General features: G+C 55.7%; 7 protein-coding genes and 1 non-coding gene across 8 annotated transcripts; 4 read left to right on the plus strand and 4 right to left on the minus strand.

The window, feature by feature from the left end:
- Window positions 1-4,856: 4,856 nt before the first annotated feature.
- On the plus strand, window positions 4,857-8,282 carry B0T15DRAFT_506172 (uncharacterized protein; the record flags this gene model as incomplete). The annotated part of the gene is made up of 2 exons (XM_062867553.1): window positions 4,857-6,623; window positions 6,660-8,282. The coding sequence occupies 2 exons, from the start codon at window positions 4,857-4,859 to the stop codon at window positions 8,280-8,282; spliced, it is 3,390 nt and encodes a 1,129-aa protein (XP_062725162.1).
- Window positions 8,283-8,501: 219 nt separating this feature from the next.
- Window positions 8,502-9,816, minus strand: B0T15DRAFT_1897 (uncharacterized protein). Its single transcript, XM_062862429.1, has 3 exons — window positions 9,561-9,816; window positions 8,891-9,493; window positions 8,502-8,812 (listed from the first exon to the last, which is right to left on the minus strand). Exons 1-3 carry the CDS (start codon window positions 9,701-9,703, stop codon window positions 8,683-8,685), a joined length of 876 nt encoding a protein of 291 aa, XP_062725163.1. The 5' UTR covers window positions 9,704-9,816; the 3' UTR covers window positions 8,502-8,682.
- Window positions 9,817-12,890: 3,074 nt separating this feature from the next.
- Window positions 12,891-16,194, plus strand: B0T15DRAFT_1932 (uncharacterized protein). Its single transcript, XM_062862470.1, has 8 exons — window positions 12,891-13,724; window positions 13,792-14,961; window positions 15,028-15,090; window positions 15,155-15,193; window positions 15,269-15,666; window positions 15,748-15,796; window positions 15,887-15,931; window positions 15,980-16,194. Exons 1-8 carry the CDS (start codon window positions 13,034-13,036, stop codon window positions 16,003-16,005), a joined length of 2,481 nt encoding a protein of 826 aa, XP_062725164.1. The 5' UTR covers window positions 12,891-13,033; the 3' UTR covers window positions 16,006-16,194.
- Window positions 16,195-18,036: 1,842 nt separating this feature from the next.
- Window positions 18,037-19,140, plus strand: B0T15DRAFT_488122 (uncharacterized protein; the record flags this gene model as incomplete). Its single annotated transcript, XM_062866476.1, has 1 exon — window positions 18,037-19,140. The coding sequence occupies one exon, from the start codon at window positions 18,037-18,039 to the stop codon at window positions 19,138-19,140; it is 1,104 nt and encodes a 367-aa protein (XP_062725165.1).
- Window positions 19,141-19,583: 443 nt separating this feature from the next.
- B0T15DRAFT_405605 (uncharacterized protein) lies at window positions 19,584-21,850 on the minus strand. Its single transcript, XM_062865301.1, has 3 exons — window positions 21,552-21,850; window positions 20,736-21,454; window positions 19,584-20,646 (listed from the first exon to the last, which is right to left on the minus strand). The coding sequence occupies exons 2-3, from the start codon at window positions 21,412-21,414 to the stop codon at window positions 20,072-20,074; spliced, it is 1,254 nt and encodes a 417-aa protein (XP_062725166.1). The 5' UTR covers window positions 21,415-21,454; window positions 21,552-21,850; the 3' UTR covers window positions 19,584-20,071.
- Window positions 21,851-21,881: 31 nt separating this feature from the next.
- Window positions 21,882-21,970, minus strand: B0T15DRAFT_t38. The gene has a single exon. It is a non-coding gene; the product is annotated as a tRNA-Arg (tRNA).
- Window positions 21,971-23,425: 1,455 nt separating this feature from the next.
- On the plus strand, window positions 23,426-24,628 carry B0T15DRAFT_481108 (uncharacterized protein; the record flags this gene model as incomplete). Its single annotated transcript, XM_062866005.1, has 5 exons — window positions 23,426-23,446; window positions 23,503-23,831; window positions 23,924-23,951; window positions 23,982-24,294; window positions 24,402-24,628. The coding sequence occupies 5 exons, from the start codon at window positions 23,426-23,428 to the stop codon at window positions 24,626-24,628; spliced, it is 918 nt and encodes a 305-aa protein (XP_062725167.1).
- A 242-nt stretch (window positions 24,629-24,870) lies between these two features.
- B0T15DRAFT_481109 (uncharacterized protein) lies at window positions 24,871-27,730 on the minus strand (the record flags this gene model as incomplete). The annotated part of the gene is made up of 4 exons (XM_062866006.1): window positions 24,871-25,764; window positions 25,834-26,835; window positions 27,148-27,235; window positions 27,339-27,730. The coding sequence occupies 4 exons, from the start codon at window positions 27,728-27,730 to the stop codon at window positions 24,871-24,873; spliced, it is 2,376 nt and encodes a 791-aa protein (XP_062725168.1).
- Between the last annotated feature and the right edge of the window lie 156 nt (window positions 27,731-27,886).

Here is a 27,886-nt window from a genome sequence, read left to right on the forward strand (position 1 = left end):
AGATAATGAATAATACAGACGGAAAAGAACTAGATGCCCGTGGAAGAGTCCGAAGGGTGGTTGATGATCTGGACTGGAACCATCGAGGTAATTGAGGGATGGTTGACTGACCTTTATACCTGGAGGTGACACGGAGGGGTAAGCATTGACATTCCAAGTTTTTCCTCCCTGTCCTGGCCTTTCGGGTCTGTTTGTTCAGTTATCCGCCGAACAAAGAGATGGATGCCCCGGCCAGTCTATCAGGCCCACTGCCTATTCTGTCCTGACTGAAGCTCAAACATGATGTCGGGGGCAGCGAAGATCTCGACAAGGGGAAATACGATGCGTTTGGTGTCTCAGGTCCCGCTGTTAGTGTTATCACGCGAAAATGTTAGCCAGCGTTACCAAACTGGGGCCAATCACCACGAAAATGGCCCAATGGTTCTTCTTTGATGACCCAGCCATTAGAACCGTGGGAAATGCGGAAGGCGAGGTACGTAGGTGACAAAACTCGCTCGTAGGATGTGTACGAAAGTCTCGAAGACCGCCGTCTGATTGTCCCCCTGGGCCGTCGTGGCCGCCAAGCATGGCGACGCGGGAGGGCCGGCTCCATCAGAGACCATGCAGATTATTCTGCGGCTTATTCGCAGTTCCGGACTCATCGCGGTCATACGTGTAAAATACACTATGAGAGACAAAAAAGCGACATTGCTTCGCGGTTCCTGATTCCTGGGGCATGAGCTAAGTTGGGACGAACATGCGTAGCGCTGTCCGGAGGTTGAAACAAGCGCGCCAAGAAATAAAGCCAAGCCTCGTCTCAGCTTGTCAGTGGGTCATCGGATGGCAAGATGGGTCCGCGGGGCGCACTAACCACTTTAGTCCCTGCACATGTCTTGGCATGAGAATCCCCGCAATGCGAAACGCAGCTCACTCGCTGCCGTTCTGATCGCGGCCGTCTTCCAACGTTTCAAAATCTTGGCATCAACAGGCTCCGATCTTGGCGACCTTCCTCTAAGACCCATCGTTTTTCATCTGCCTCAACAAGCGCTGGTTTCTGAAGCCGTTGCAGGCGACCTACCATAGGAACTTTTAGGATGGGGGTCCAGTCTTTTTGCAGCGGCAGTGCCCGTGCCTGAGCGGGTCCATGCAGAAGCCGGGCGGTAAGGCTATGGATCCCTGCAATTCCGAGAGCCCTCCCCTCACTGGAAGTCTCAGATCGATCCACAGCCACGGTGATTGACTCAGGTGCCTCCTCCTGCTCTGTATCGCGGCTACGAACTGGGAAGAAGTCTCGGGAAATCCGGTGGGAATTTGGAGATCGATTGAAACACCAAAGGCTTCGCATCGCTCCAATCAGCGCTGCAACCCTCGCCAAGACAGTGCCGAGAAGCGTTCAAATCGGTCGGCCCGGTGCTTCAACTGCAACAAGGGCTCTAAAGTCCAAGACTCCAAACTCCGTCAGCGTGGTACAACCTGACTTTGGGAACTTTCCTCGGCTCCGTGGCTCTGGGAGCAAACGTCCTACCAGATCCAGATGCATGAACGGATCGCCGCTGTTCCGGTGATCCTACTTGAGAAGTTGAGGCAGCTGGCGCCAACGGCAACGTCATCCCCAATGATTAATCATCTCAGTAGTGAAGTTCGAACACGGATATGGCGCCGCGCCGCGGTTGTAAACTTGGCCTCCCGAATCTGTAGATGCTCACAGTCGTTGCTCGTAAGCGGAATGTGCCTTAAAGTGACGCCTTGCCGTAGCACTCTGCTCAGAACGAGTGGTCATGCTGGCGCCATCTGTCAACTTGGAGTCGCTAGACACCCTTCCTGTTCATCAGCGACACTGTTGAGTTTGATTGTTCAAGGAGAATGTTTGTATGTACCTATGTATTGTTCATACAAGGCAGGGAAGCGTGGTAAGCTTGTTTCTTGGAGGTAGACGAGTGAGACCCCCTGTGAAACATGGCAACCAGATCAATACATACATAGAAGGCAGCGTATCGGAGAGCAGCCGAGAGAGTAATGAAACATTCCAGGGATCTTGACTACAGCTTGTCTGGAACGGCCAAGGCCACGACAAGAAAAATGACTTGGTGGATTTCCAGAAGAACCATCTCGTCCTATATCTACAGAGTGCGTTGCACCCAGTGATGAAACTTCGAGTTCTGGAAGACATTGGGAACGATCCATCTAGCTCGTTTATGGTCGTGTGGGCAAGGTTATCCCACGGCATCCGACAGACATAGAACTGTCCCCAGCCACGGATGACGGGTGTGACACGAGACAAGGAGGACTTGTGGACTGGACTAGAAAACCCTGATGGTGCCCCGGTTCAAAGAACCCAAGCGACTGCACAATGCCAATGAACCGCCAGGGATACTTATTCTGTCCGGACGACTGGTGATTCAGCTTGAGTGTTCATCGCGGCGGATGGATATATAAGCATTGAGTATCACCGCCAAATACAGTTCCGAGAGGACCCCGGAATCCTTCCATCCCGCCAAGCAGAGACTACACCCACCTCCTTTCCCAACTGCTAAGTCCATAGCCACCGCTCAACCTTGCCAACAGCAGCAGCCTAACCAAACACGCCAGGACATGAAGCTAACTCTCCCGCTGTGCCTAGTCGCCATCATAGCCTTCCTGCTCGCCTTGCACCGGTTACGGCCAAGGCGGCGGCTAGTGTTGGTCCGACTGCAAAGCAACGTCACCAACACGCAGGCAAACGCTGCTCATCATGCTCCGAGCCCGACACAGGTCCTCATGGCCGTCGACACGGCGGAGTCGGAGATGGAGTTCCTAATCAGACTGATGAGGGAAGTGAGGATTTCTTGGTGGAACGTCGCTGCGCCGAGAATCAGTGGATTTGCCACGAGACCATTGCTTAGGCGCAAAAAGCTCAATGAGAGGTATCATAACCTTTGTGGAGCAGGAGAGTAGGCAGCGTTTGGGGGAGGGAGGTTAATTGGACTGGTTTGTCGATGGCGCAAGGGGGGGCTGTTTGGGGCTCGTGTACCTAGTAGAGATTGCAGACGTGTTGATGCGAGAATACTAGTACGAAGTAGAAGTACGGATCAGAGATGATGACAGCATGCGAATGATAATCAGTGCCAACCAAACCAAACCAGAATATATCCGTTGGCAAGACTGATTTGATTCTCTTCGCAAAGCGTGAATGCCACCTTCACGTCCCGAACGCCGTTGTCCCAAACCATAACAGCCACATCCTATACTTGTGCCATCCCATGGTCCCTATATCTAACGCAGTGCTCCTGTTTTCTGACCAGTGCTTCCGCTCCTTGGCTCTTGGTATTTATCCTCCTTTTTCCCATGGGTGTTCCCACCCATCCAGTCGGACTGTATCAAGTAGCGTATGCCTTGTCTTTAGGAGGATGACGGCAGACAGGCTGCTGTGGGAGGTTATGCATAGTCTTGTTCTCTACGGTGCGAAGACCCAATCGATGGAATGCTACCTTGCTACGAGTACTTCGTAAGTTAGTGTTGACACCTCATCGTTGCGGGCTGCGGCTGGCGGTCTCGAGACCACAAGGCGGTTCACCTACACTAGCGACTCCGCTTGGTAAAAGGGCATGGCGTCGCTGGGCTTAGAAAGAAATTATGAGTCTGTGGAAGTCTGAAGAGATGATATCAGTGATTCTGCTAACAAACAACTTGATGACGAATCCGAGAGACGCCACATGCGATCTCCAGCGACTCGCAACGGCTCCTGTCCTCTGGAGATCAGGCTTGCAAAGCCTGATGAGCGTGCGTCTAGCAATGAACAGTTGGATGGGTTCAAAGTTGATGTTGGAATGCAGGAAGGCGGGAGGATAATCCATATGGATAAGGGAAGACAGGGATGGATGGAAGAGGGCAGAAAGAAGGGACAGAGACAACAGAAATCAAGATATAGGGACGAGAGATACGGAAGGGGGATGCCATGGAAGAAGATTGAATGGAATGATGCGAAGTAGCCGTAGGAGGTAGTACCTCCCGGCCGGGTCTGAACACCCGGCTTGGTCACTTGGTGGCTGAACAGGAGAACAGTACGCATGTTCCGAGCAGTGGCATACCGGTACTCTGAACAGTCGACCTGGCAGGTTGTCCAGCCGTGGAACGCTGCTTGAACAGCCGACTGTTCACAGGAAAGGCAAAATCTCTCACCTGGGGGTATAAATTCTAGTCCCCAACTCCAAAACCTTCTCTCTCAACTTCCTTCCTTCACCGAACTTTCATCGCACAACTTTTGCAGTCCACAATTCTCTGAACTGCAAATCTTTGCAATTACTCTCTCCATCACTCTTGTGTCCTGCCTCGGTCATAGACTGACTTGACCCTTTACAATCACCGTTTCATCCTACACTTCTTCTGCTGCAGAGAAGAATCAACCGACCAACATCATCTTGACCAACACCACAACAAGCCATCCTCCATCCTCCATCCTCCATCCATTCTCCTTTCGCAACTCAATCAATCAAGATCCTCCATTCCATCATCACATTCCATCAATCAGGTAAGTGTTCCATCTATCTTTCATCTCCATTCCATGTCTCCTGCCCTCCCCTCATCGCCTTCCCCTTCCCTCGACCTCCCCGCTGCGCTATCGCGAGGCTGTAAGTGCCGAGCATCGCAACCCCACAAGGCTGAGCGCCGAGCCATCACCAACCTCAACCCCCGGCATCCATCTCCCCACACCCATATCCACCGGCCCCATCGCGCCTCAGCTTCGGAGGCATCTAAAATTTTCCCCGTCGCGTCAACAAATCTCATAACTGTTTACACTCGTTCATTATCACCACTCTCGCTCGCTCATTGAACCATGAATCCATGGCCGACCCACTGACAAGATGATCTCTACAGAATCGACTCGTCATCCAGACACAATGAAGGGCACTTCTCGTGCCTGTCGCCGGCTGCTGGCCGTTGCCCGGAAGCCCTTCGGCCGCGTCCGAACCCCCGGCGGCCCCTTCAAGCCCATCTCCCAGGGCTTTGCTTCCTTCTTTGAGTCGCTCCTCACGTCAATGGCTGTTGTCAATGCCGACGCCATGGGTACCCTTGCCCACATTGATATCGCCGGTTGCGATGCTGCCTACATCGCTCATCACATCAAGGACGTCGCTCCGGCCGACAAGGTCCAAGTTCAAGTTGTTAAGGAAGCGAACACAATCACTTCAAGCACGGACGCTACTGTCGCAGCCGAGTCTGATCTAAATCCCCACACGGTTCTGGAGATCCCTACTCTCCAGGAAGAAGAGACTCCTGCCGTCGCTGGTGATCCTGTTGTTGATGAGGTCACTGAATGCGCCACTGTTACCGGCGACATCCCGGTCGAAGACATTGAAGAGACCATGACTGGCGCTGAGAACACTGTCTCAATTTCCACTCCTGTTGAGAACCTGCTTGACAACAACACTTCGGTCTCGGATGAATCTCCCGCGACCGCCATCGACATCCTGGAGGTCGCCTCTGATAATGCCGCTCTTATTTTGGCTGCTGAGAACGAGGTTCTTGAAGAAGCTGCAGCTTTCACCCCTGTTGCAGAGTCTGTCATCAACGACACCACTCTTGCTGATGAAGTTGTTGCGACTCCCATCGATATCACAGAGATCGCATCCCATAACGAACTTGCGTCTGCTGATTATGACGACCATGTGGAGGGAGAAGTTTCCCTTTTCACGCCGTCCGAATCCGTCGCCAAGGGCACTTCGGCCGTTGCCAGTGACATTGTTGCATCTGCCATCGACGTCAACGTCGAGGCCACATCTGATGACACACCTTTCACTCCGGCCGCTCTCGACGAGGATGACATTACTTTGGAGCAAGTCGCCGAGGAGAGCCTCCTCGACGAGAGTGGTGAGAACTCTGAGCAAGACATCGAGGATGTTCTTGAATACATCGACGTTGCCGAACTCGAGGCAGTCTTGGACGAAGATATTAAGGATACCGTCCTCGGCAATGAAAGCATGTCGGAGATTGATCTCAAGGACCTCGTCGAATGTGAGCCTGTCGAGGCCGACGAGCTTCTGATCCCTGAACTCCCTCTCATCTTTGAGGACGACTTTGATGCTCCCATCTCGAGCATTTTCGACGCCAACTTTGAGCGTCACATGGGCATCGACATTACCTGGTCGGTCCCCAAGATCATTGAGAAAGGCGAGCTCACGCTGCGCGAGCGACTCGCCAAGGCCAAAGCGCAGTGTACCCTCCAGAACCTGTTCCTCGAGAAGTCTGCGCGCAACCTCTCGATTAACGGCACCACTGCTCCAGTTCGAGCCGTCACCAAGGTGGCCACACGTGCAGGCGAGCCTGCAACTATCCTGCTGTCCAAGAATGAGACCAAGCCGACAGCCGGCACTCAGTCAGGCAGCAACGAGTCCGCTGCTCGCAACCATTCGCGGACCGCATCGGGAAGCAGCAAGCAGTCCAGCAATTCCGCCGGCGAGCTCTTCGACAGCCCGCCATGCCCCGGCACTCCGGTGACCGACTACTCTGTCACCCCTACCAAACCCGAAGTCGAAGAAGTCCTGACGCCCGTCGCTGATCAGGCCGAAGTTCGTCATGATGAGGTCAAAGATGTTGGCCCTGAAGAGACGGAAGATGTTTGCCATATCGATCCCAAGAATCAGACGGATGACGTCGAAGCGTTGTATGTGACCGTTATTGGCGAGAAGGGGGCCGAGACCTAGAAAGTCCTGGCCTTGTATCCCGTCCCTGCTCACCGCAACGTTGACTTTGCCGTCCTCGAGAACGGCCAGATCGTGTACTACTATCACGGCCACTCTCTGATCTCTACCTTGCGTCGAGACGATTACGAACAGTATGAGGCGGCGTACCCAGATGCTCCCAAGATGAACGAGTCTTTCTTCAAGATCTACGACAACGAAGTCGTCGAGATCCTGAGCGACACGAGCTCAGAATTCATCTCTAACCCGGACGATGATGACTCCTACGAAGTGGAGTCGCCGTACAAGCGGCCATCAAACCCGGAGCCCCCGAGCCCCACCAAGGCAGTCGTCGACCGCCCGGTCATTGTCGACTCATCGTCGTACTCCCCGCAACGGGAAGAAAAGAAAGACGACCACGTCGCCACGCCACCCGTTGAGGAAGAAGCAGACGGATACTACTCCGAAGACGAACTCCCTCGCGCCCCATCTTCCCCTTACCGGCAGCGCGAGTCGTATGACTTCTGGACGGGGCTCGACCTCTCCCCCTGGGGAACCCACTCCTACGTCACGCACAGTGGCCACATCGCTCTGCTCAAGGAGCGCCAGATCCAGTCCGGCATCTGCCACGGGCTCCTCCAGCAGTGCCGCTTCGGTCTGTGGCAATGCCCCGACCAGGTCCAGCCCACCCCTGTGCCAGGCGTGCCCGAGCTCAAGCTCACCACGCCGGAGGGCGAGGAGTTCTGGCCAGACGACTGCTTCGACCGGGTCTCGTACACGTACGAGTTCGAGTACAGCCCCGAGGACGACTGGCGGTTCGGCCACCGGTGCGGAGAGAAGTGTTATGAGTTCTACGCCGAGTTTGGCTGGGATGGATATGATGAGCGGGCGGAGGAAGGGACCATGGACAAGTTGCTGATCGATCTTGAGCAAAGCGGCGCTGACGACTGCACGCGCGCCGAAGCCATCATTGAGTTCTGCATGGATGATGACTCGGATGATGATGAGGAGGCAATCAAGGACATTGGGGTCAACCTTCCTCCTCCCACGAAGCCCTCGTCTTCAAAGAAGAAGGGGAAGGGTGTTGAGTCTCTCCCGCGCGCTCTGTCGGTGATCTTCGAGGAAGATGATGATGAGAAAGAAGAGAAAAACATCATCGACCACCACAGCAATGACGCATCGGATGATGACTCGGATGATGACTCGGATGATGACTTGGATGTTGACTCGGATGTTGACTCGGATGTTGACTCTGTGAATGAGAACGTCGTAATCAACCTGGACCTCTTCGACACGCTCGAGAGCGCGGTGAACAAGGAGTGTGAGCGTCGGCAGAAGCAGAACGCTGCTGCTGCTGCTGCCGCCGCCGTTGTCTCTGTGCCAGCGGAGGAAGACAACAAGACTACTGAGGAGAACAAGTCCGGTGACGTCCAGAAGGAGGCGCAGCTGTTGCCGCGCTGGGTGCGCGATCCCTTCTACATCTCCAACAAGAACTGGGAGGACTTGATGGACGAGGAAGAAGACGAGGCGGGCACTCATGCTGTCGTCGCCGTCGACAAGAAGAAGGAAGAGCTGCCGCTCTGGGTGCGCGATCCCTTCTACATATCTGGGAAGAACTGGGAGGACCTGATGGATGAGGAGGAGTAAAGAACTTGGAGTTGGACAATCGGTGCTGTGAAGGGAACCGGAATTTCATCGGAGGGAAGACGGAAGTGGAGGACTGTCTAGTGTATTACCATAAGCATTATCTTGGGCTGGGACGGGAGTATCGGCGTTTGGGTTTTGGGTTTTGGGCTTTGGACTTGTATAGTTGATGAGCTGAGAGCAGTCTCGGGAGGAATGATACCCTCATGTGTGACATTGGACTGCATCGCGGCGGACAGAGAAGGGTAATATCATTATTCTCCTCACCAAGGAAGATATATCTATTGCAAATGTGACATGTGTGGCCAGAATCTTAAGACATCAACAAGGATACTTTGACAATGATCGTAACAGTGTCTGAACCGTCAACACCTCTTGTCCTTCGCCCAACCATGTTAACATCTCAACTCGGTCTATATTCCTTATCCCTGTGGCCCTGGGGCATCGAGCCTCTCCGCCTCTTGCTCGCCGTGTTGTGGATGCGAGGACGAGCGAGTCCCGCTCGGCGCTCCCTCTGCCTCCGATGTTCATGGCTATGCGGTAAGGAGCAGGCCAGATTTAGCATCTGTGATCAAGAATGAAAGGGACAGACAACTCAAACTGGGACATACAGCATTGTTAACGCGTCCTCCATGGTCATGTCCACGACGCTGCCATTGTTCAACTCCAATCCGGCGCCATCGGACGGCGTCAGCGAAATGGACGAGTCAGCCGCTAGTTGATCTTGTTCTTGATCTGATGGCTTCCCTCCCAGTTGTTGCTGACTCTGCAGCTCCAGGTCAACGGCCAGTCGCTCGTGTACCTGCAGGGTGTCTGCCAGGTACCGGTGCAGTGGACTTGCGCTGTTGATGGACTGGTACCCGGCAGATCCGGGCTCTTGTTCCTCAAAAGGGGAGCAACTCTCCGGAATCTGCACAGTTGAGAGTTTGTCGTCGGTCTGGATCTCAGCGCAGAAGGCCAGGGCGAGTCGCTCGTGTCGTTCTTCGCTCCCAAGGTAGCGGTAGAGCGGGCATTCTTCGATGGACAGAAACGCTCGGCTTGAATCGATGGAGACGTTTGGCGACGCAGACGGAGGCGCGTGATCGAGATCGAAAGTCGCGGCGAAAAGCGAGTTTTCAGGAGTGATGTTGACGAAAGAATATACCGGGGGAGACATGGGCACTCTATTCAAGTCACTTGGCTGCATCAGCGTAGCCCAGTGACTCTGGGGCACGCTGCTTTAAGAGACAACAGTCAACGGAGAATGACATGAAGTGGTGTCAGGGGGTTGCGGCACTCTACCTCTGTTCCAACGCATCGTTGGTTGGAGGGCACGCGGACGAAAGGCTGATTGAACTTTGGCTTTGTTTCCTCGCATGCCGCACAATGGCAATGTCCCGACCGTGGCCAATGCCGAAGAACTCGATGGGATCGAAGGCCGCCATTTTTGGAGTAAAGGATTGTCATGGAGCAGACAAAGTGTTCAAGGTGTGTCGAGTTGCTCAGGAGGGAACCGGGCGGGTTGGTCTTCATATGCGATGGAAGCCAGGTGCCCGGCTTGGACCAGGCGAGAGTCCCCAGGGACTTAGCTTCCCAGCAAGCGAAAAACAAAGAACACTCGAAGGTCTGAGATGGTAGGCTCCAGCGGCAAAGGTACCACGGGGGTAGGACAATGCCGATGTGGGATGGTGAGTGTGTGGAACGCTGGAACCACTGGTTACCAAACTGTCGGGGCCGGCTCTTGTTGAGGGCTGAGGGCAACCAGGAATTCCCAAAGGACCAGGCCCCATCGCTTTCTCAAATTCTTCAGCGGTTCGCGCGCCACGCGGACGTCAGGTAACCCAAGATAGGGCATCATTTGCTGATCCCAACAATGACAACACCCCGGCCGAAGGTCGCTGCAGTCAGAGTGTCAAAATTGGGGGCCACCAGTTCGAGATTTTGCGTCGAGATCGGGGTTAGCGCTGCGATCGAGGGGGATAACCGTCACTCAGGCTGACCCGTTGGGTAGTTGAGACAAGGGAATCGGCAGCCTCTCACCGACCCGGGAGGCTGGAACCCCAAGAAAAGCCAAGGGATTAATACGACCTGGCGCCGTCCAGCTCCCTGCCGTCACTTCATTCAGCCAATTGCGTTGCTGATCACGGGCACCATCCGCGTTTGAGATCTCAACATCCCGTCGGCAGGTACCACCCGGGAGCCCGGCACGGTGGACGGGAATCTGGCACTGTGCTTCCATGCAAGCCTTGTGCAGCTATCACGCGCGTCTAGCCAGCGGGGACGCGTCGCTTGTCTTGGAGCCTCCTGCTTAACCCCAAATGGGAAAGAGTGCCGTGACAACTCACGCAATCCTCTAACCCCCGCCCGGTGCACGCCCTGCAGTGTAACGACCTGTTTGTCCTCTTCAGTCCAACCCCATTCCTACAGAGTTCTCTCGACGTGGTATAGCGGTGTGAGACGTACATCCTAAACGAAATTGCATCTGCGGAAGAATTTTACTCAAGGTGCCAGTCTTCAGCGACCGAGAGTTGGGACTAAAATAACAGCCGCTTAGTTGAGATACATACAGTTCATTGGCTAGAACGATGGAAACTGAGACAGAACTCGACGTGGGTGGGAAAGGAGCGTTCGAAGCTGAGACACCATTTTTTTACTCTGCAATTGTTTACTCGTGACACGAGGACTGCCGCCTTGGTCAGGACCCAGGAGAGCCTCGGGCAAAAAATGAGTCTTACATGTGAAAATCTAGGGACCCGGCGGCGTGGCTTGTTCCGAGCCTGCCAAAATCCTTGAGATATCGACTGGAACGAAGACAGCTTGGGGTTACGAAGGACTTGACAGAACCGCAACCTGCTTTCACATGACCACGTTAGCGAAAATGCTCTGGCGTAGGGTGATAGGGACTCGCTCAGTTCGCTTTGTCAGTTCCTTGTGGTTGTCGGGGCAATACCCGAGACTGTAAAGCTTCATTGGGCTATGCTTTGGGCTATCCTTCTTGACTTGCTTGACTTGCGGGTCATTCCGGAGCTTTTGCAGCCTTGCCTTTCCTGTTTTGATGACCTCGTCACTAGTAGCGGACATTGGATTGACACACGGCCGGGCCCTTGGTTTCTATTATGATTCTCTTAACAGAGCCGGCCTGCCCAGGAGCTCCTCTGATGCGCCGTAGACCTCAGCCATATCGGTGGTTCACGTACGGACTCCTCAAGAGTGCTAAGCCACTGAGAGACTTCCACCTCCAAAGGCGTTCTTGACTCCGTTCAAAGTCATTTTCATTTGGTTGTAAGGGATCTTAAGCCGAGACACGGATGAACATTCACAGGAGTCAAGCAGTCAAGTCGGGAAAGCATATACGTGAGCTGTCCGCTTTCTGGAGCTCCTCAATTTATCAGTCTCATCAGGCTGCTCCAGGAGCAGCTTGAAGAATTGAGTGCAGCCAAAGACGATGCTGCGCGGATGGCGGGCGCGGTGCAACCTTTGAATCCACATGCCGACAATCGTCAGGGGTCAGGAGGCGCAAACACAATCCTTGGTCTATTTGAAGACACCAATCAAAGTTACTACATGTCATTTCCTGTCATGAGACCGAGTACGGAGTAGTATCTGTCATGCAGCAAACTGAGTATGCGACCTGGCTGGTGGGATCGGACTTTGTGATCCTTTGCCTCTGCACTCTCGTCGTGTCTAAGCGGATCAGGGGCACATCCACATGGTATCGCCAATAGTCGATATGGGGTATTTTGTTGTAATGTTCAAGTTGTTGTCCATACCAATCTCCAATATTTAATCCTATGTCCGCTTGCGGCCCGATGTCAGCTGCGATACACAGGCCAGCAATGCCTGAGCCTCCAAGGGAAACAGCTGGAGGCACCGCTGCTCGTCACTGCAAATTTACAGCTGCTTTGAAGTTTTGAACCGCTTCCGCTGACCATTCGCCGGTCGGACACGCAAAGACCATTGGAACCATCGAGGATGTGAACCTTCGCACACATCCCGGGACTACCAAGTCAATGAGCAGAGAGCGATATATGGCCCGACCCTGGAAGGCAGGATCGAGTCAGACGCAGAGTCGAAGACCGCGATGCCCAAAACGTTACCGGCGGTCTTCGCTCTCCATTACCGGGCAATTCAATTGAGCCTTTCCTGGCTGACGCAAACCACCTGCAGGTCGCAGTCCAAGTGTGGGTAATGAATAGTATCATCATCATGTATCAGGTGTGGCCCTTTTCAGTTTCCACAATCATCTCATTCCGCCTCGTCATTTTGTCAACAATGCGGAGCTGCGGACCCGGAAATCGGGGCCGGCCGAACTGCGTGCATGCCGCGTGCCTCAGCGCGGCGCCGCCACTGGCGCATCCTTCCCCGCACTTCCCGAAAACACCAAAAGCGCGACCGAATGGGGGCAATGGTGCGGGCGGCTCAGCCGCCCAACAGCGGGTCCCTATGGCAAACTGCCTCACTGCTAGGCGCACTGCCTTCGGGTTGGTAGGACAAGCAGCGGCTGATTCGGTATCCGAAACGAGTTGCAGACCAAGGAACACGACGGGATGCAAGCCCGCCCAGCACCCGTCACCTGTCAGTCCGCGAGATAAGCGATGCAATGCAGCGAGGTTGAAGTAAGACTCAAAACGGCCCAGAATCCCGGGTATTAAAGCCCCCAGGGCCTTGGTTACCATCCACCCTTGGTATGCTTTGTTTATGATTTTAGTTTTTGAAGTACAGGTGGTGAACCAAGCTTCCCGTGCAACCCTGGCCTGATCCTTCGACTCCCGAGGATGTCGAAGGATACAAAACGATCTTCCGTGCTCAAGCGACGCACTTGGCTGCGGGATGCAGAGAAGTCCACAAACGCCAACGACTCAGACCATGCCGCAGCCCCTCCGCCAGCGTACGATGCCGCGGTACACGAGCAACAGCAGGCTCAGCAGTCAATTTCCGCCAGCCGAATGCTAGCGGATGCAACAGATGCAGAGAACGCCAATCTGACAGCCGCATTCGAAAACCTAATTCTGACGGACAGGCCGGTTGATCCCCACGTCGAAACATGCCTTGCTCACCTGAAGCTGCTCTTCGCGATCCAGTGGATGAAGGAAGATGTGGGCTTTGCTGACGGCCTATGGGGTCTCTGGGATGCCCATGCAGGTCCAGTCAATCCAATCCTGAAGGGTAAACCGGAGAAGCTGAAGGAGAAGGAGAAGGAAAGGGAGGCAGAGCCCACTTTGGAGGAGAAGATCAACGACAAGAACCTCGAAACCCTCAGCCGCATTCGTGAGAAACGCTGGGCTCTGTTTGTTGCGCGAGCGGTCGACCGCTACGAGACATGGTGGAAGTCGTTGATGAGAGTGCTCCCTGGGCGGCCTCTGTCGGAGGCCGACATGGACCAAATCAACTCGCCCGCTTATGCAAGCTTTCCGACAGACACCAACGCGGTGATGGATTGGACCGAGGACATGCTGCCGCCTCTTGGTCAGTGAGCCGTCTCAACTCTACATTTCATCTCAGCTCTCGATCACTGCTGACACAAGTAGCGTAGACGTGCTCATGGTATGGCACACACACATGTTGAACCCTAGAGCGTTCCTTGAAGACGCTATGCTCGCTGGACTGAGGCAGGTCTGGATCACCGGCATGCCGTGGGGCATGGTGAACAAAGCCATCGACACCGAGTTCAATTACACCGTTTCAGATGCCTGCAAGACACGCTGGACGCATCAAACAGGCCTTGCCTGGAAGAACGTGGACGATCGGTTGACGAAAAGGCTCAAATGCCCCCGCTGCGACAACATGATGGAAATTCCCTGGACCAGCTGTGGCCTTCCGGAGGACTACCTCCCGGACAACGGGCCGCCACTCCTTACGGGACACGGCTACGGCGACAGCAACCTGTACCACACATGTGCGGCCTGCAACAACATAATCTGCAAGGAGCTTCTTTCCGTCGCCAAATTCGTGCGGGACACCCAGGCTCTGATTGGGCCCGGAAACCGACCGATGCCGGGGACAGTGCTGGACTTGATGAAGGGCACACCTACTGGTCCGCCCATCACGCGAAAGCGGTCGAAGGAACCGTCGCCGCATACATTTCCCAATCGCATGCTAAAGAGCGGCTGCGGCTCGATCAGAACTGCCGTTACAGGCCTCACAAAGTCCAATTCGGTCACAATGGACCGTGTCCGCAAGGAAATCGAAGCGGTGCTCGCAGAGCGAGAAAACGTGAGACTGATCGACGGCAAATCGCTGAGCTATGCCTATTCGCTGCCCGTCGAGTCGCGGATTGCCATTCGGAAGATGATGTCACGGTACTGGGAGAACTTTAGCGTGTTCGCCCTGGACCTGTGCGGCGCCGTCATGCGGCAGGGCATCTTTGTCGAGAAGATGTGCAAGCTGGACTGGCTGCACAGCCCGTCGGCCCGAGACACCATGACGCGCCTGCTCACCAAGTACCTGCACTTCATGGAGATCATGAGGAGGAACCCGAAGCAGGTGGCCGTTCCTACGCTTGACGTCGACCTTGCCTGGCACACGCACCAGCTGAGTCCCAGCATGTACTACCGCCACACGGTGACCCGGGTCGGGCGGTTTGTCGACCACGACGATAAGATCGACGAGAACACGCTAAGCAAGCAGTTTGAGTGGACCAGCAAGACGTATCAGGAGATGTACGGCGACGTGTACAGCGCGTGCACATGTTGGTATTGCGAGGGTAATTCCCTGTTTACCTGCATACGTCCCTTTGTTTGCATATCCTCACAACTAACCATATCGACAGCTATCCGCTCAAGCCACATCAGTACCGTCGGCAAACTGTTGGGCGTCTCCCAGCAAGAAAAGGGTAACGCCCCTCCTTACACCTATGTCGTGTCCAGTCTAACCTCCCAATCCTTTGGTTCGAACAGTCGCCGAATCCTTCCATGCTTCCGGGGCCGCATCTCTCCGTACGTAACCATATCTCCTCCCTCTTTTTGTCTGTCCCCGCCCCCCCATACTAACCACATTCAACATAATGATAGACCCACCAGATAACTCGGCACACATCTCCTCGCACAACAGCGTCGCCCTCGTCCCGGACCCCAACCACCCGACCTCCCCCCAAAACGCCCGATCTCTGGTCACGGCCCGTCTAGCGGCAATGCAGCAACGACGTCTCGAGACCGCCTACGCGAAGGCACGTGCCCGAGCAGAGAAGAAAGGCCGCCAGCCTCCCAAAAAGGAGGAGGTCTACTATGATCACTGGGGATACCCTTACCTCTACATGGCGCCCTATGCCTATCCGTTGTGGTGGACGCCGGGAATGTACTGTGGTTGGTATCCCGGTTATGTGGTCGCCTGTGGCGGGGGCGCGTGGGCGGCGTGTGCGGCGGGCACTTGTGGAGGTGGCGTTGCCGCGGGCGCTTGTGGTGGGCCAGGGGTGAGTACTTACCTTGCTTCCCTTCACTTTGATTTTGCAATGGGAAGAGAAGATGATGCTGATCGTTGTCTAATCTACTAGGGCTGCGGTGGTGCCGGTGCCGGTGGATCGGGAGTTGGAGGGGGTTGTGGTGAGTACTGATCATCTCTCTGTTTCGATCGACATGTCTTAGTTGATACTTACCTCAGTCATTGACCGAATGCTGACGGGTGTGGTGCAGGTGGTGGCGGCGGATGTGGAGGTGGAGGTGGCGGCGGGTGCGGTGGTAAGTACCTACCTATCCTGTGACCCGGCCTTCTGACTGACAAGCTAGGCGGCGGTGGAGGTTGCGGCGGTTGAATGCCGAGTTACCACTGATCAAGGCCTGGGTTCTGCGCACCAGGGACTGAGCGAGTATGCGAGCCAACGATGGGGATACCAGGACATGGCTTCAGAAGTCCCAAGCAGTGAGCGATTAACATGTTTTGGAGATATAGTACAGTTCTGTTCTATTTACGTTCGCTGTTGGACAAACTGAGGAATCTGTCGCGCCTACCTGTTCTTGCGTCCTGGAGTTGACGTCCACTCGCAGGGCAGGACGACAAGAAAGCTGATCCCTTGGCTGGATTCTGTCATCCTGTTATGGAGTAAGTACCCCGAGATGCCCCTATCACGTTGTGCTGGAACTGATGCGGCCGCTAGGAGGATCGATAACATGTGGGAGAGCATCAGGCATCATGCTTCCCCCGTCGTCACCAGAGAGGTTGCCGGTCAGGTTTGCTTGGGAAGCCGATGATACGGGAGGCTTATGTTCAGTGCCATGGACACACAAGGATCCGCGTATCTCGAATCACCGTATTACTAGACCGCTGATCTGACTTCACCTCACTAGCAACAGTACCAGCTAACATACAAACCAGTTTAGATTTCGAAGACAACAGCCTCCTGCTTTTCGCCTTGGTCGGTGCTCGTCTCTCAACAGCCACTCTGTTTTCAGCGCCATTGTGAACAGCCTTCTTTGACCTGATCAGACCGCCCTGTTTTCAAATCCCAATGTCACCAATCTGCTCGAGTCTCTCGTTCGGCACCTCGTCCGGGTGTTCTGGGCGGTCACGCTGCGTTCCGGGTCGGACTCTCTCTGTCACGCCTGGCGGTCTAGCCTCAGGGATACCTCCTTTACGAGCGTTACACCACGCGAGCTGTGCAGGCACTACACGCTGCGGTGCCTTATTAGCTGGCGGTTTGTCATTGCTGCGTATATTCGGCGGGTAATCGCGAAAACCCACAGACAGTCCCACCACACAAGCGACGTTGACGTTCTGCAAGGCGCGGGCCAGAACTCAGCAGCGGTCCAACTGGGCCTGGCCACTTGGTTCCCCCCTTGGCGCAGAGCCCCCACGCGCGCTGGGGAGCCTGAGGTGAGATCGCCGCGCTCACCTTTGCTGTATCTCTTCGACGGGGAAACGTCGTTTGACGCGGCGTTCTGGGCTGGCACCACTGACATTGAAGCTAAGTTATTACATTGTGGGCTGCATCTCCACCTTGCAAGCCCATGGCTACCGCTTTCAGCAGGCTGCATCCTGGCCCCCGTCGTAATTCCACCAGGGGTCTGTACACCGCATTTCTGGGAGCCGATTTGTTGGCCTTTGAATCTGCGACCGCTTTCCAGTTCTTCTGTTTTTGTAATATCTTGCCACAGACGAGGTCGGCTGGTGCTGGGCCTCTGCCACTGGCGGTGGGACCCCTGACTTACGATACACCCAAGATCCAACCACTTACAAGGCCAGTAACGAGGAGAGGCTCGAATGCACACCACTAAATCGCCACGGTACGATCCGATCCGATCAAATATGGCATGCTACGGATCGCGGAAACGGACACGCGCTGCAGGTCAGTTCAGGAGCGGTCTGCCACCAGGGGGGAGCTAGCGACTAGCGAGACTGTCAGAACGGTCATGCATAGCAGTTATGCATCGGTTCATGACTCCATGGCCACACCCCTCGCTGTATTGAGGTCCGAATAGACACACACACGACTGCAGGCGGAGTCGAAAAGGGAAACAAGGCGACGAGTTAGGCAATCGGGGCCTTGGCCTGCCTTCCCTTTGGAACTGGACTTAACGAAGCTCTCTCCCAGCCTCCAGGTTGGTAAATGTTCTCGTAGAGGGAAGTGTTCATTGAAGTTGAACAAGCCTGTCATCCACTTGAGGACCGCGGATGTACAAGTACATACTACTACCTGTCCCGTTGCCCACATCCAAGATCATTTCCAAAGGCATCATATTCATCTAGATTAATTATAACCGGAGCGTCCTACTCTCTACCGTGGTAAATCTACCCAAGGGCCCTCACTCCGGCCTGCTCCGACCAGGCCCCCACTGTGACGAGAGCCATGGCCCCAAGAATCCGGTTTGCTTCCCTGCAAAGCAGAGGCCTGAACCCGTCGGTCGTGCCCCGGGACGACAGCCAGCCCAGCTCCACCTCGTCGGGACTCATCATCCTGGGCGCGCTCCTGGGCCTGCTGGTGGCAGTCATCATCATCTGGTGGGCGTGCTGCTGCGGACGGGGACGATTCGACAGCGACGCCGCCGGCCAGAAGACCAGGAAGAAGGCACGCATGGAGGTGCGGTTCGTGCGGACGCCGACGCCCTCTCGGCCGCGGACAGGCCACTCCCACTCGGCGCCGGCAAGCGAGGACCACCGGAGGAGGAGATCCGCCAGCGAGCCGACGGAGAGCGAGCCCTCCACCGAGACCACCGAGACCGAGACGGTGACGTCGGAATCGGACCCCGGCACACCGTTCACGACCACCTTCGGACCTCTCCCCTTTCTGGCGCCGCCTCAGCCGTTGTACATGCCAGAGCAGCCAGCACCAGCATTCACCACCATCCCGCAAGGGGTAGGGGTAGGAGTAGGAGGAGTAGGAGGAACAACAGGGGTTGATACCAACAACAACACCGGACCATTCACGCCCACCTTCGGACCTGCTCCGTACCACAACAACAACAACAACAACAACAATCATAACACCAACATCAGCCTCACGCAACCACCACTAGCACGGACTCACAGCCACAGCCACAGTCATAACACGGCCATGTACCAGACCAACGACGCAATGCGCTACCTGGACCGCGACCAGATCTCACAACAACACCAACCACCACCAGGAAACGGAGACGGAAGAAGTGGTGGTGGTGGACCAACAATAGTATCGTCAGTATTTCAGGGACTGCAGGGATTATTCGGCAGCGGAGGCGGAGGCGGAGGCACAGGAGACGGCCCGATCGAGACGCCGGTCGGCAGGCAGGCGACTACCAGCCTTCCCCTTCCCCTTCCGCTTGGAGTTGGAGTTGGTCCTGTTCCTGCTACGGCGCATTTGCATGGTCATGGTGTGGAGCAGCAGCAACAGCAGCGGCAGGGACAGGGTGTTGGGAGGTATCCGGGGAGTCAGTACGGCGCGCTGGGAGGGTGGACGTCTTTCGCTCCGGTGTGAATGTGATGATGATACGTTTTTTTTTTCTTCTTTTTGTTAGGCCGTTGGTTGGGTTCGGTTGTTACATTGGGGCTATCAGCAAAACGGGGGGGGGGGGGGGGGGTGGGGGGGGGGGGCATAGATTTAAGGAGGTTCAGAATGTGTTTTAGGTAGGCGTCTGGTTGGGAATGATTCATGACGCTTTCAGGATGTGGTCGCTTGGCGAGGGCAGACAACAAACTTGCAATGATGTTCACGAGTTTGCAGTTCGATATAGTACGTTACAACCTGGGTGTATGGCAGTATTGGCCCGGTGAGGAAATACGGTTGGGGAGTGATGCTTGGACGAGATGTCGTCTCAATCGGCTGATCTCAGTTGTCCTAGCCAACTACGGCTTTGGCAATGAGAGATTTAACGACTTGAAGTTTGTAGCGATGAGAAGCCTTTTAGCAATTTGGGTCTGCAACCATATATGTTTATTAGCATCAACTACTAGTATCCGTCTTCCGAGACTCTAAGGACCTGTTATCGTTCCTTCCTCAACACTAGTACTCTAGACTGTCGTGCCCGCGTGACAGTGACTGTGATGTAGGACGTATTCGACTCAAGTTGCTGCTTGCCCAGTTCTCGGCGTCCTTAATATGCGATGTTTGAACAGAAACGCCACGTTCAGGATTAGAGATTGGCACCGAGGAAAGGCTGCCGCTACTACCATACATAATCAACCCCCTAGGCACTCTCTGCCCTTCCTTGTTTCTCACAACTCAGTGACGTGGTATGAAAATCCGAGAGCAAGATTACCTTCCTGAGCCTAAGCTTAGCCGCATGGCTCGGCTCTCCCGTTACGCGAAGGCTCTCCAATCCATCCGCAAGCGCCGTCGAGAGGTATTTCCGTGGCCTTCAATGCCAGCAGAGTCTTGAGATCAGCTCAGCACACCGACCTCACCCGGCCTAATACAAGCGATATCCCAACCCGCTCACCAACACCAACCCCTGCACCCCCTCCCCTAAATCCTTCAAGCCATCCAAACGCCAAACCGCCGTCCTCGCATCACACTCGTGCGCCAGAGGGGGGGGAAACCGATCTACTTCCACCGGCTCAGGAGACGCGGCCGGCGTGGCAGGCAACCTCTCGCTCGAGATGCCCAACACATTCAACTGATGAGACGGGGCAGCCACATTTTCATTGTCGCTTCCTTTCTTCTTCTTTTCACACGGCCCCAAACCATGTGGCTCCTCATAGATCAGACGTATCCCGTCGCGTACCGCGTCGACGAGCACGGCAAAGCTTACCCCGGGGAAGAAGAAGGAAGGTTTATCTTTCCCTGATGGTGGTGGTGGTAATGATGGCCATACGACAGGCAGGAGACGCTGCTTCTGCAAGGCCTTGATCAGCTCGCCGAGGAGGAGGGCGTCACAGTTCTGGGCGGCGCAGGGGACGCTGTTGGAGGAGAGGTCGTCGAGGGTTTGGTGGAGGATGGTGATCGCTTGGGCGAGGAGGGTCTGGCGCTGTTCGTCGATGTGTTCTACATCGGTAGGTAGTAGGCAGGCGGTTAATTAGACGACATGAGACAACCACATGGCAAAGAGGGAAAAAGGAAAGGGGCATGGTTACTGATGATCTTTTCTCTAATCGGGAGACCGAGGGTTTTGATGGGGCCTGGGCTTTGCGCGGCCGCCAGCTTCGTCACAACCTTGAAGATGCCTGAGTGACGGAAGACATAGCTGATGTAAAGCCAGAGAACCAGGTCGCGGTTGTATGCCCGGGGGATCGTGTCCTCTAGTTTGGAGATCCACCGCTCTGCATACACCTCCACTGCGTCAAACACGTGGAAGCGATCGACGAGCAGGGCGACCTGCGCCAACGTCTCAACGTCTACCGACTTAGGCACCTTGGAGCCTCGGCCGTGGATGGCGTCCATGACGATGCACACGGCCTGGGGGTCGAATTGCTCCGCTAGCTTCAGATGCACCCGGCCATCCGACTGCCGCGCAGCTTTTGACCCGCCGAACTGTAGCTTGTTCCTGAATACGCGGGATGCCAGTTCCAGATGCCTCGAGGAGACCTTGATGCGCAGACCTGGTCGGGAGAGGGGCGCTGCCGCCGCGGTTCCTGGGCTGTTGATGTTCCCGCGGTTGACTCCATCATCCTTCTGAGGTGGCTCATTCCATGGTGCGAACACCTGGTTGGGCGGTGGTACGGTAAGTAGCACGTCGGCGTCTGGGTCGACCTCATAGAGGGCAGCCAGGTTCAAGAACGGCGAGTCGAGTGTGACAACTTCGACTGAGTCCATTATAGTGCCGAGTGGGTTTCTTTGGATAATACACGAGTAACTAAGGGGTGATGTCAGGTTCACTACTATCCACAAATTTAAGTGCCCCAACAGTAAAGTCTAGAGCTGCGGAGGAGAAGGAGCTGAGGGCTTCATACTGATGTTCAATACTACGATTTAATTAATGCGCGGTTCGATACTTGCGTGCGGGGCACGATCAATCACGCAATTCGCCATGGCCGGTGACAAAGCCGAGTTCAGCTCGGTGTGAGTTGCAAGACTTGTCCAATAAGACTCGGCGGCCCCCAAGTCGCGTGGGTGAGTGAATGAAGCTGGAGTGCCGCTACGATATTGGACAATTGCAGAAGCAACATTACAAGCATTTTGTCAGGGGAATGCCCGGGTGGGTGAATTGGTGTAAGGACTGCCAAAAAGCCAAACTGGTGATCGGTTCCCGACCGCTCGTTGGAAGGAGCAAAAATAAGCATCGATCATGCTGGGACTCGAACCCAGAACCTTTACCAACCAGAGATAATCTGGACCGGAAAGTAACGCGCTACCATTGCGCCACACGACCATTGATTGGCTACTATGGTAGACACATCTAATAAGAGGACTTGTCAGGCAAAAAGCGGCAAAAAGCGGCAAAAAGTATATTTTGTAGATAATGCAGGTCTTTTGCTCAGTTATTCGGAGTACCATATCTTTTCTCCTTTAAATGGTGATGAATCGATGTGCAATGCAATGCGCTGTGGAGACGGAAACTGTCAAACAGCAAAACGACAGAGACTCGAAGCGACAGGGACTGATAAATGATGGGCCAAGGTCTTCCACTCGAAGTTGAGGCAGTCCTGAATGCCACTCAAGTTGCCGACCACAGCAGAAGCGCCGATGCGGGCGTCGGATAGGATTACTCGTCAAAGGGTTTCGTGTAACAAGAGCATTCGTGGCATCACCAAACCTGTAATTGCCGCTGAAGTCATGACCCTGAGTCCCTGACCCACGTATGATAGTCCTTCTAGCTCTCACGTGGAATGTCTACGGTAACATAGTCACAGGTTGCCTCTCATCGTAGAGGAATTTATTGGAATCTACCGATACTACACCCTTACTACCCAAAATCTGCAGCCCCCCAGCACAAAGGTCGAAAGCAAGAGTCTGACATAGGTCGGATACAATCGGTAGCGTGTACCACGATGTATACGCGTTTTTGAAGGGCAGGCGGGATGCTGACTTGTTCGTGAGAATACTATGGTCCGCCGCAAGATTCTCATCATTGCTTGGGTACCTTGTTAACGTGCCACGTGCACGGCGGCGTGGAGAGGTTGCGTGCGAGGAAGTCTTCCCATCTCTAACCTGCGAGCTTCTTGATAACCAGGCCCGCAATACTGTATGCGCGGTTGTTGTACATGTATTTGGGGCAATTAGGTAGTCGAAGGTTGCAATGACCTGGTCAACTCCAAGGGGGACTTGGTGGATGGCGCCATTTCCGCCGGGGGAGTGACGAGCATAGGTATGGTGCTGAAGTTGCTTGAATAAGAATCAGGCATTCAGCACCCGGCCTCCTCTTCAAAACAAGGGCCCCCATCAGAGGATGCTTGCGATCAGCCAGGGTGCCAGACGTATTTATGGGCTCTGAAACATTAGCTATACTAGGTACTGTGGGAAATTCCTCAGCGGATATAGCATGAACGTTTCCGAACCTGGTTTGTTTGTTGACCAGATGTGTACTGTAATACCTCACCAACCCTACCGGACCCCCCGCTTGGTCCCTGAATTACCTTAGGTAACATTCGTTGCTCATCTGCCCGTCGCTCCACGGGCCAAGGTCAGCCCCTGGTTGTGTATTCTCGTATACGTCGGGACTCGGTTCGACGAGAAGCTGCCGTCAGTGTCTATATAAGTAACGAACCTATATGCCAGCACATACATACTATCAGTGTTTCCTACCAACGCTAGCACCATCGTTAGTACGCACTGCCGTCCAGAGCTGTGTGTCAGAATTAATTAGTATCGTCGACCCCAACCAAAAATGCGTTTCCCTCTAGCCCTTGTCTCCGCCGCCGGACTCTGCGCCGGGGCGTACATTCCTCGCGAAGCCGGAGACAGCAACGCCTGCACCAACCCCGAGCGGCGCGTCGAGTGGCGGAACCTGAGCACGTCTTCCGCGCGCAGTATGTCGAGTCCGTGCTGTGCTTGAAGTCCAAGCCTTCTGAGCTGGGCCTCAACACCACGCGCTACGACAACTTTCCCTACGTCCATAACCGCCTCAACCATATCAGCGAGCATGTCCCCTTTTCCCGGCCTCCTCACTTTTGTTCTTTACTGAACCGATCACGGGTAGTCCACGCGGTTGCCATGTTCCTTCCCTGGCACAGGAACTTTGTGGCTCTCTACGAAGAGGCGCTTAGGGACTGCGGGTATACCGGCCCGATGGTGTATGCACCCCCTCTTTCTCCCCTTGTTGACGCGGTTATATCTTGTCCACAACAGTTATTAATCTCCTTCTTCCTTTCTTTTCTGTTCTTAGCTACTGGGACTGGTCGCTCGAAGCAGACGTGACCAAGTCTCCGATCTGAGATCCCGAGACCGGCCTAGGCGGCAACGGGAACAGAGCCGAGGGAGGCAGCGACAGGAAGTGCGTCGCGGATGGTCCCTTCAAGGACCTGCGGCCTGCGTACTATGGGGACGACTACGCGCCGCACTGCCTCTCCCGGAACTGGAACAACGGCACCGACAGGCCGGGCGACATGATTGCGTCCACCTACACCCCGGACGCCGTCGGCGAGGTCATGGCGTCGCAGTCCTACCAGGACTTCCGGTACAGCCTGGAGGGCGGACCGCACAGGGCCATCCATGCTGCGGTGGGCGGTGACATGTCGCCGGCCACATCCCCCAACGGTAAGCTTTTTCTTTTCTTTTTTTGGTCTTTCCTTTTTTCTTTTCCTTTTTTTGTTTTTGCCTCGAGAAGAACACACTAGCAAATAGTTCCATTAATTACCCACTAGACCCGCTCTTCTTCCTCCACCACACGCAGGTCGACCGGCTCTGGTGGCTCTGGCAGCAGCAGGACCCGGCGGCGCGCACCACGGCGTTTGGCGGGCCCCGGACGCAGGACGAGGACTCGCTCGAGGCGACGCTGGAGGATGTCATGCCCTTCCTGGGTCTCGCCGAGGATGTCCAGGTATCCGAGCTGATGACAACGCAGAGCGGGCGGTTGTGCTATGTCTATTAGATAGTCAGGGATTGTTATACAGCCATGAAGACTCTGGTCGAATATGTGTTGCGGGTGGTGAGAGGCAACCACGGACCGATCGGCAGCGAGGTGTTCAATAGTGTAGTACGTAGTAGTAGGATTAGGGCAATAATACCCACCGTTGAAGATGAGGGATGGACCACGCCTTGAAAATCAGATCAGATATTAGTTATTTCCACGTGCTCTAAACCACCTCAACAGCCTATATACTACTAGTAGTACTAAAGACCCGGAGGTCTCGGCGGTCTGCGAACCTCAAATCCCTTCGTCGTGCCCCCCGCCTTATGCCCCTGCCTCTCAGAAGATCTACTCGTCGAAGACAGCGTCCGGCCCGTGATGGACGAGAATATACTCGACGCAACACGACGAACAGTGAACAACGGCGGCCCGGCGAATTCTCCTTCTCCTTCTCCTCCTTCTCCTCCTCCTCCTGTCGCAGCAGCTGGCCCATAACCCCCATCATCATCATCACCACCTCGGGCACGGGCGTGGCCGTAGTACAGATCGGCCTCGCGGAACGAATAATCCGACCACTGCGGTGCCAGCGGCGGCAGCGGGAGAGACATGTCCGCCGTCTGCGAGACAGTACTAGCAGCACTCCTGTCTGAGCGCTCGGTAGAGTCCGAGGAGCGAGCCTGTGGCTTTTTTTCCCAGCCGCCGCCGCTGCCGTTAGTGACTCGGGATAATAATGTGGTGGTGTTGGTGTTGGTCGTCGTCGTCGTCGTCGTCGCAGTGGCGGGAATGGTCATGGTCCCCAACTCGGATATCGGTGAGCTCGTCGAAGAAGAAGAACCGGAGGAGTGGTGGGCGGTGGAGGAGGAAGACGACGCCGCCGCGCCCGGGTGGCGCGTTGCCGAGGGCCGGAACGGGCGGAAGTAGTAGTATTGTTGCGGAACGGCTTGGAAGTATAGCGCGTCCGGGGATGAGTCCGGGTCGAGGTAGAAGCTGATGCTGCTTGCGTCGCTTGGACTGTGCGGGTTGTGGCGCTGGTAGGAAACCAGGGAGTGGGTCCTGCTGGAGTAAGGGGTGCTTTGTAACGCGGTAGACAACATGTCGGCAGAGGAGAGGTTGTTGACAGCGTCGTGGCGCCGTCTCAGCTGGCTCAATCCGTAAATCTAAGTCATGGTTAGTCTTTAGAACGTATCAAGGAAATGCAGTAATACTACTGCATCCGGCCAACTCACCTGTGGCTTCTCCGCCGGGGCCCAAAGCAGGTAGTACACCAGACTGGCAAGGCGGACGGCGGCGGGCACGGCGCACCCGAACACCAGCACGGCGGCATGGATTGCGAGGATGGCGATGGCCACGCGGCTCCTCGCCGCCAGACTTACATCCAGCTCCGGAAGGAAGACGGCCGTAAGCGCGACCACCCCGAGGCGCGCGACCTCCACCCACACGAACATGGACAAGAGCGGGCGCCGCAGCGGCCGGAGCACGGCCATGCTGACGAGCAGGCACAGCTCGAGCGCGGCGAGCCCGACGACCTGCGAGAGCGGCGAGAACTGGAAGCCGCCCACGGCGATGCCGCCGCCAAACTGGAGCGCGAAGAAGATGACGGCAAAGATGTCCCGGTTCCTGCCGGGGGCTTCCTCGCCGTCGCCGCCGCCGCCGCCACCGTCATCTTCCGGGTCGTCCGGGTCGTCCGGGTTGTCGGTCCGGACCAGGCGGTAGCGCTTCGACGAGTCGAGAAACAGGACCCACAGCTGATTCGACGGCGCCGTCCGCCACATCCACGTCAGGCCGATCACCACCAGCACGATGAGCAGCGCGGCCAGGGCGAGGTGGTAGGCCGGCAGCAGCACGTGGTCGAGCTGGTAGGCCGAGATGGCCACGATCGGGACCAGGAAGTAGCTCATGACCACGCGCAGCACCTTCCACGTCGACGCCGATCGGTGCACCAGCATGCCCGCGGCCGCGGCCGCGACGATGGCTGCCACGATCACCACCATGTTCCACCACACGTCCATCGTCACAGGGCCGCCCGTGATCTGCGACATCAGCTCCAGTCCGTACGTGCCCGTGAGCGTGCCGTTGATCTCGTAGATGCCGTCTCTGACCATGTCGTACCGCCGGTGCTGGCCGAAGGGCCCGACGGGGCTGAACAGCGCCGACCAGTGCGACAGGCTGGTGACGGGCTGGTAGAAGCCCGGGTATCGGAGCGTCAGGGCGCCCAGGAAGAAGACGAACTGGAGATAGAGCAGACAGTCGGCGACCCCGGGCAGGATGGGCTCGGGATTATGATGGTGAGGATGATGAGGAGGATAATCGCATCCGCTTCCCACTCCATCCGGCAGAGGAGTACTAGAAGTAGTACTACTAGAACCCGGTGCGAGCACTGTGGCGAGAAGACCGGCCACGAACACAAGCAGGAAGACGGCGATGGGTCCGTATCGCGCCGCGGCCGCCACCTCCTTGCGCAGTTGGGGAGTGATTTCGGAATAGATGCACGCCGACGACGCGTCCGCCGAGCCGGTCTGGTTGCTCGCCGGGAACGACACCTGCACTGCAAAGGTAGGGAGCAAGCCGAGCACGCCGAGGTCGACCTGCGCAGCGAGCCGTAGTTGCGATCCTCGGCCCGGGAGTTCCCTGGGAAGGCGGGCAAACCGGGGGTTCAGCTTAGTACCGTGACTTATAATACTCCAGCAGCACAAGAATAGGGAGGTTAAGCTCGGTTGTAATATTTACCTACCTTTGCTCCCAGGCGGGCCTGTCCGCATACTCCACGCACGTCCAGTTCGACGGCCGGACGGTGTGCGTCTCGGACACATGCAGCGCGTTGAGTGCAATCATCACGTCCGACGCGCCCTCGTCCAGCAGCTCCGCGCATGTCGCTTCGCCCAAGTAGTCGGCGCGGACGTCCAGCTCCAGTCTGGCGCCGCTCTGCCCAGCAGCAATATCGTAGGCCGCCGGAAAGAGCCGCGCCCGGTTCGATGCTGGCTGTAGGTTCCCGAACCCTTGCGCCCTTCCGCTTCCGTCGAGGCACGGCACCCATTGCACATACGCGGCGTTTGCTATCGATGGGACAAGCGTGCTGATAACTGCGACCACAGCGATCGTGATGGATCTTGGTGCCGACCGCATGGCCGTTGAGGAGGGTGTTTCGGCAGCATTCAACGAGAAAATGAGAACCCCTTCTGTGCTAGCCAGCCACAAACATCAGGAGGAGCAGGAAACGTCACTTTGGTCGCGCTGCTAGTATCGATCGAAAAGCAGAGGGCAGGAAGCGAGCGGTGAAAA

The sequence above is a fragment of the Chaetomium strumarium genome, assembly GCF_033439665.1.
Source record: "Chaetomium strumarium strain CBS 333.67 chromosome Unknown B0T15scaffold_1, whole genome shotgun sequence".
In the NCBI taxonomy this organism is placed as follows: Eukaryota; Fungi; Ascomycota; class Sordariomycetes; order Sordariales; family Chaetomiaceae; genus Chaetomium; species Chaetomium strumarium.

What these genes read in the sequence shown, in the direction of transcription:
- B0T15DRAFT_1897 (XM_062862429.1), bottom strand. Translation starts at nt 9,703, where the DNA reads ATGGCGGCCTTCGATCCCATCGAGTTCTTCGGCATTGGCCACGGTCGG. An exon ending in AACGATGCGTTGGAACAGAG is followed by an intron (nt 9,494 to 9,560) that starts GTAGAGTGCCGC and finishes CTCTTAAAGCAG; the next exon opens with CGTGCCCCAGAGTCACTGGG. An exon ending in GAGGACGCGTTAACAATGCT is followed by an intron (nt 8,813 to 8,890) that starts GTATGTCCCAGT and finishes CTTACCGCATAG; the next exon opens with CCATGAACATCGGAGGCAGA.
- B0T15DRAFT_405605 (XM_062865301.1), bottom strand. Translation starts at nt 21,414, where the DNA reads ATGGACTCAGTCGAAGTTGTCACACTCGACTCGCCGTTCTTGAACCTG. An exon ending in GATTAGAGAAAAGATCATCA is followed by an intron (nt 20,647 to 20,735) that starts GTAACCATGCCC and finishes CTACCGATGTAG; the next exon opens with AACACATCGACGAACAGCGC.
- B0T15DRAFT_1932 (XM_062862470.1), top strand. Translation starts at nt 13,034, where the DNA reads ATGTCGAAGGATACAAAACGATCTTCCGTGCTCAAGCGACGCACTTGG. An exon ending in CACATGTTGGTATTGCGAGG is followed by an intron (nt 14,962 to 15,027) that starts GTAATTCCCTGT and finishes CCATATCGACAG; the next exon opens with CTATCCGCTCAAGCCACATC. An exon ending in GGGAGTTGGAGGGGGTTGTG is followed by an intron (nt 15,797 to 15,886) that starts GTGAGTACTGAT and finishes GGTGTGGTGCAG; the next exon opens with GTGGTGGCGGCGGATGTGGA.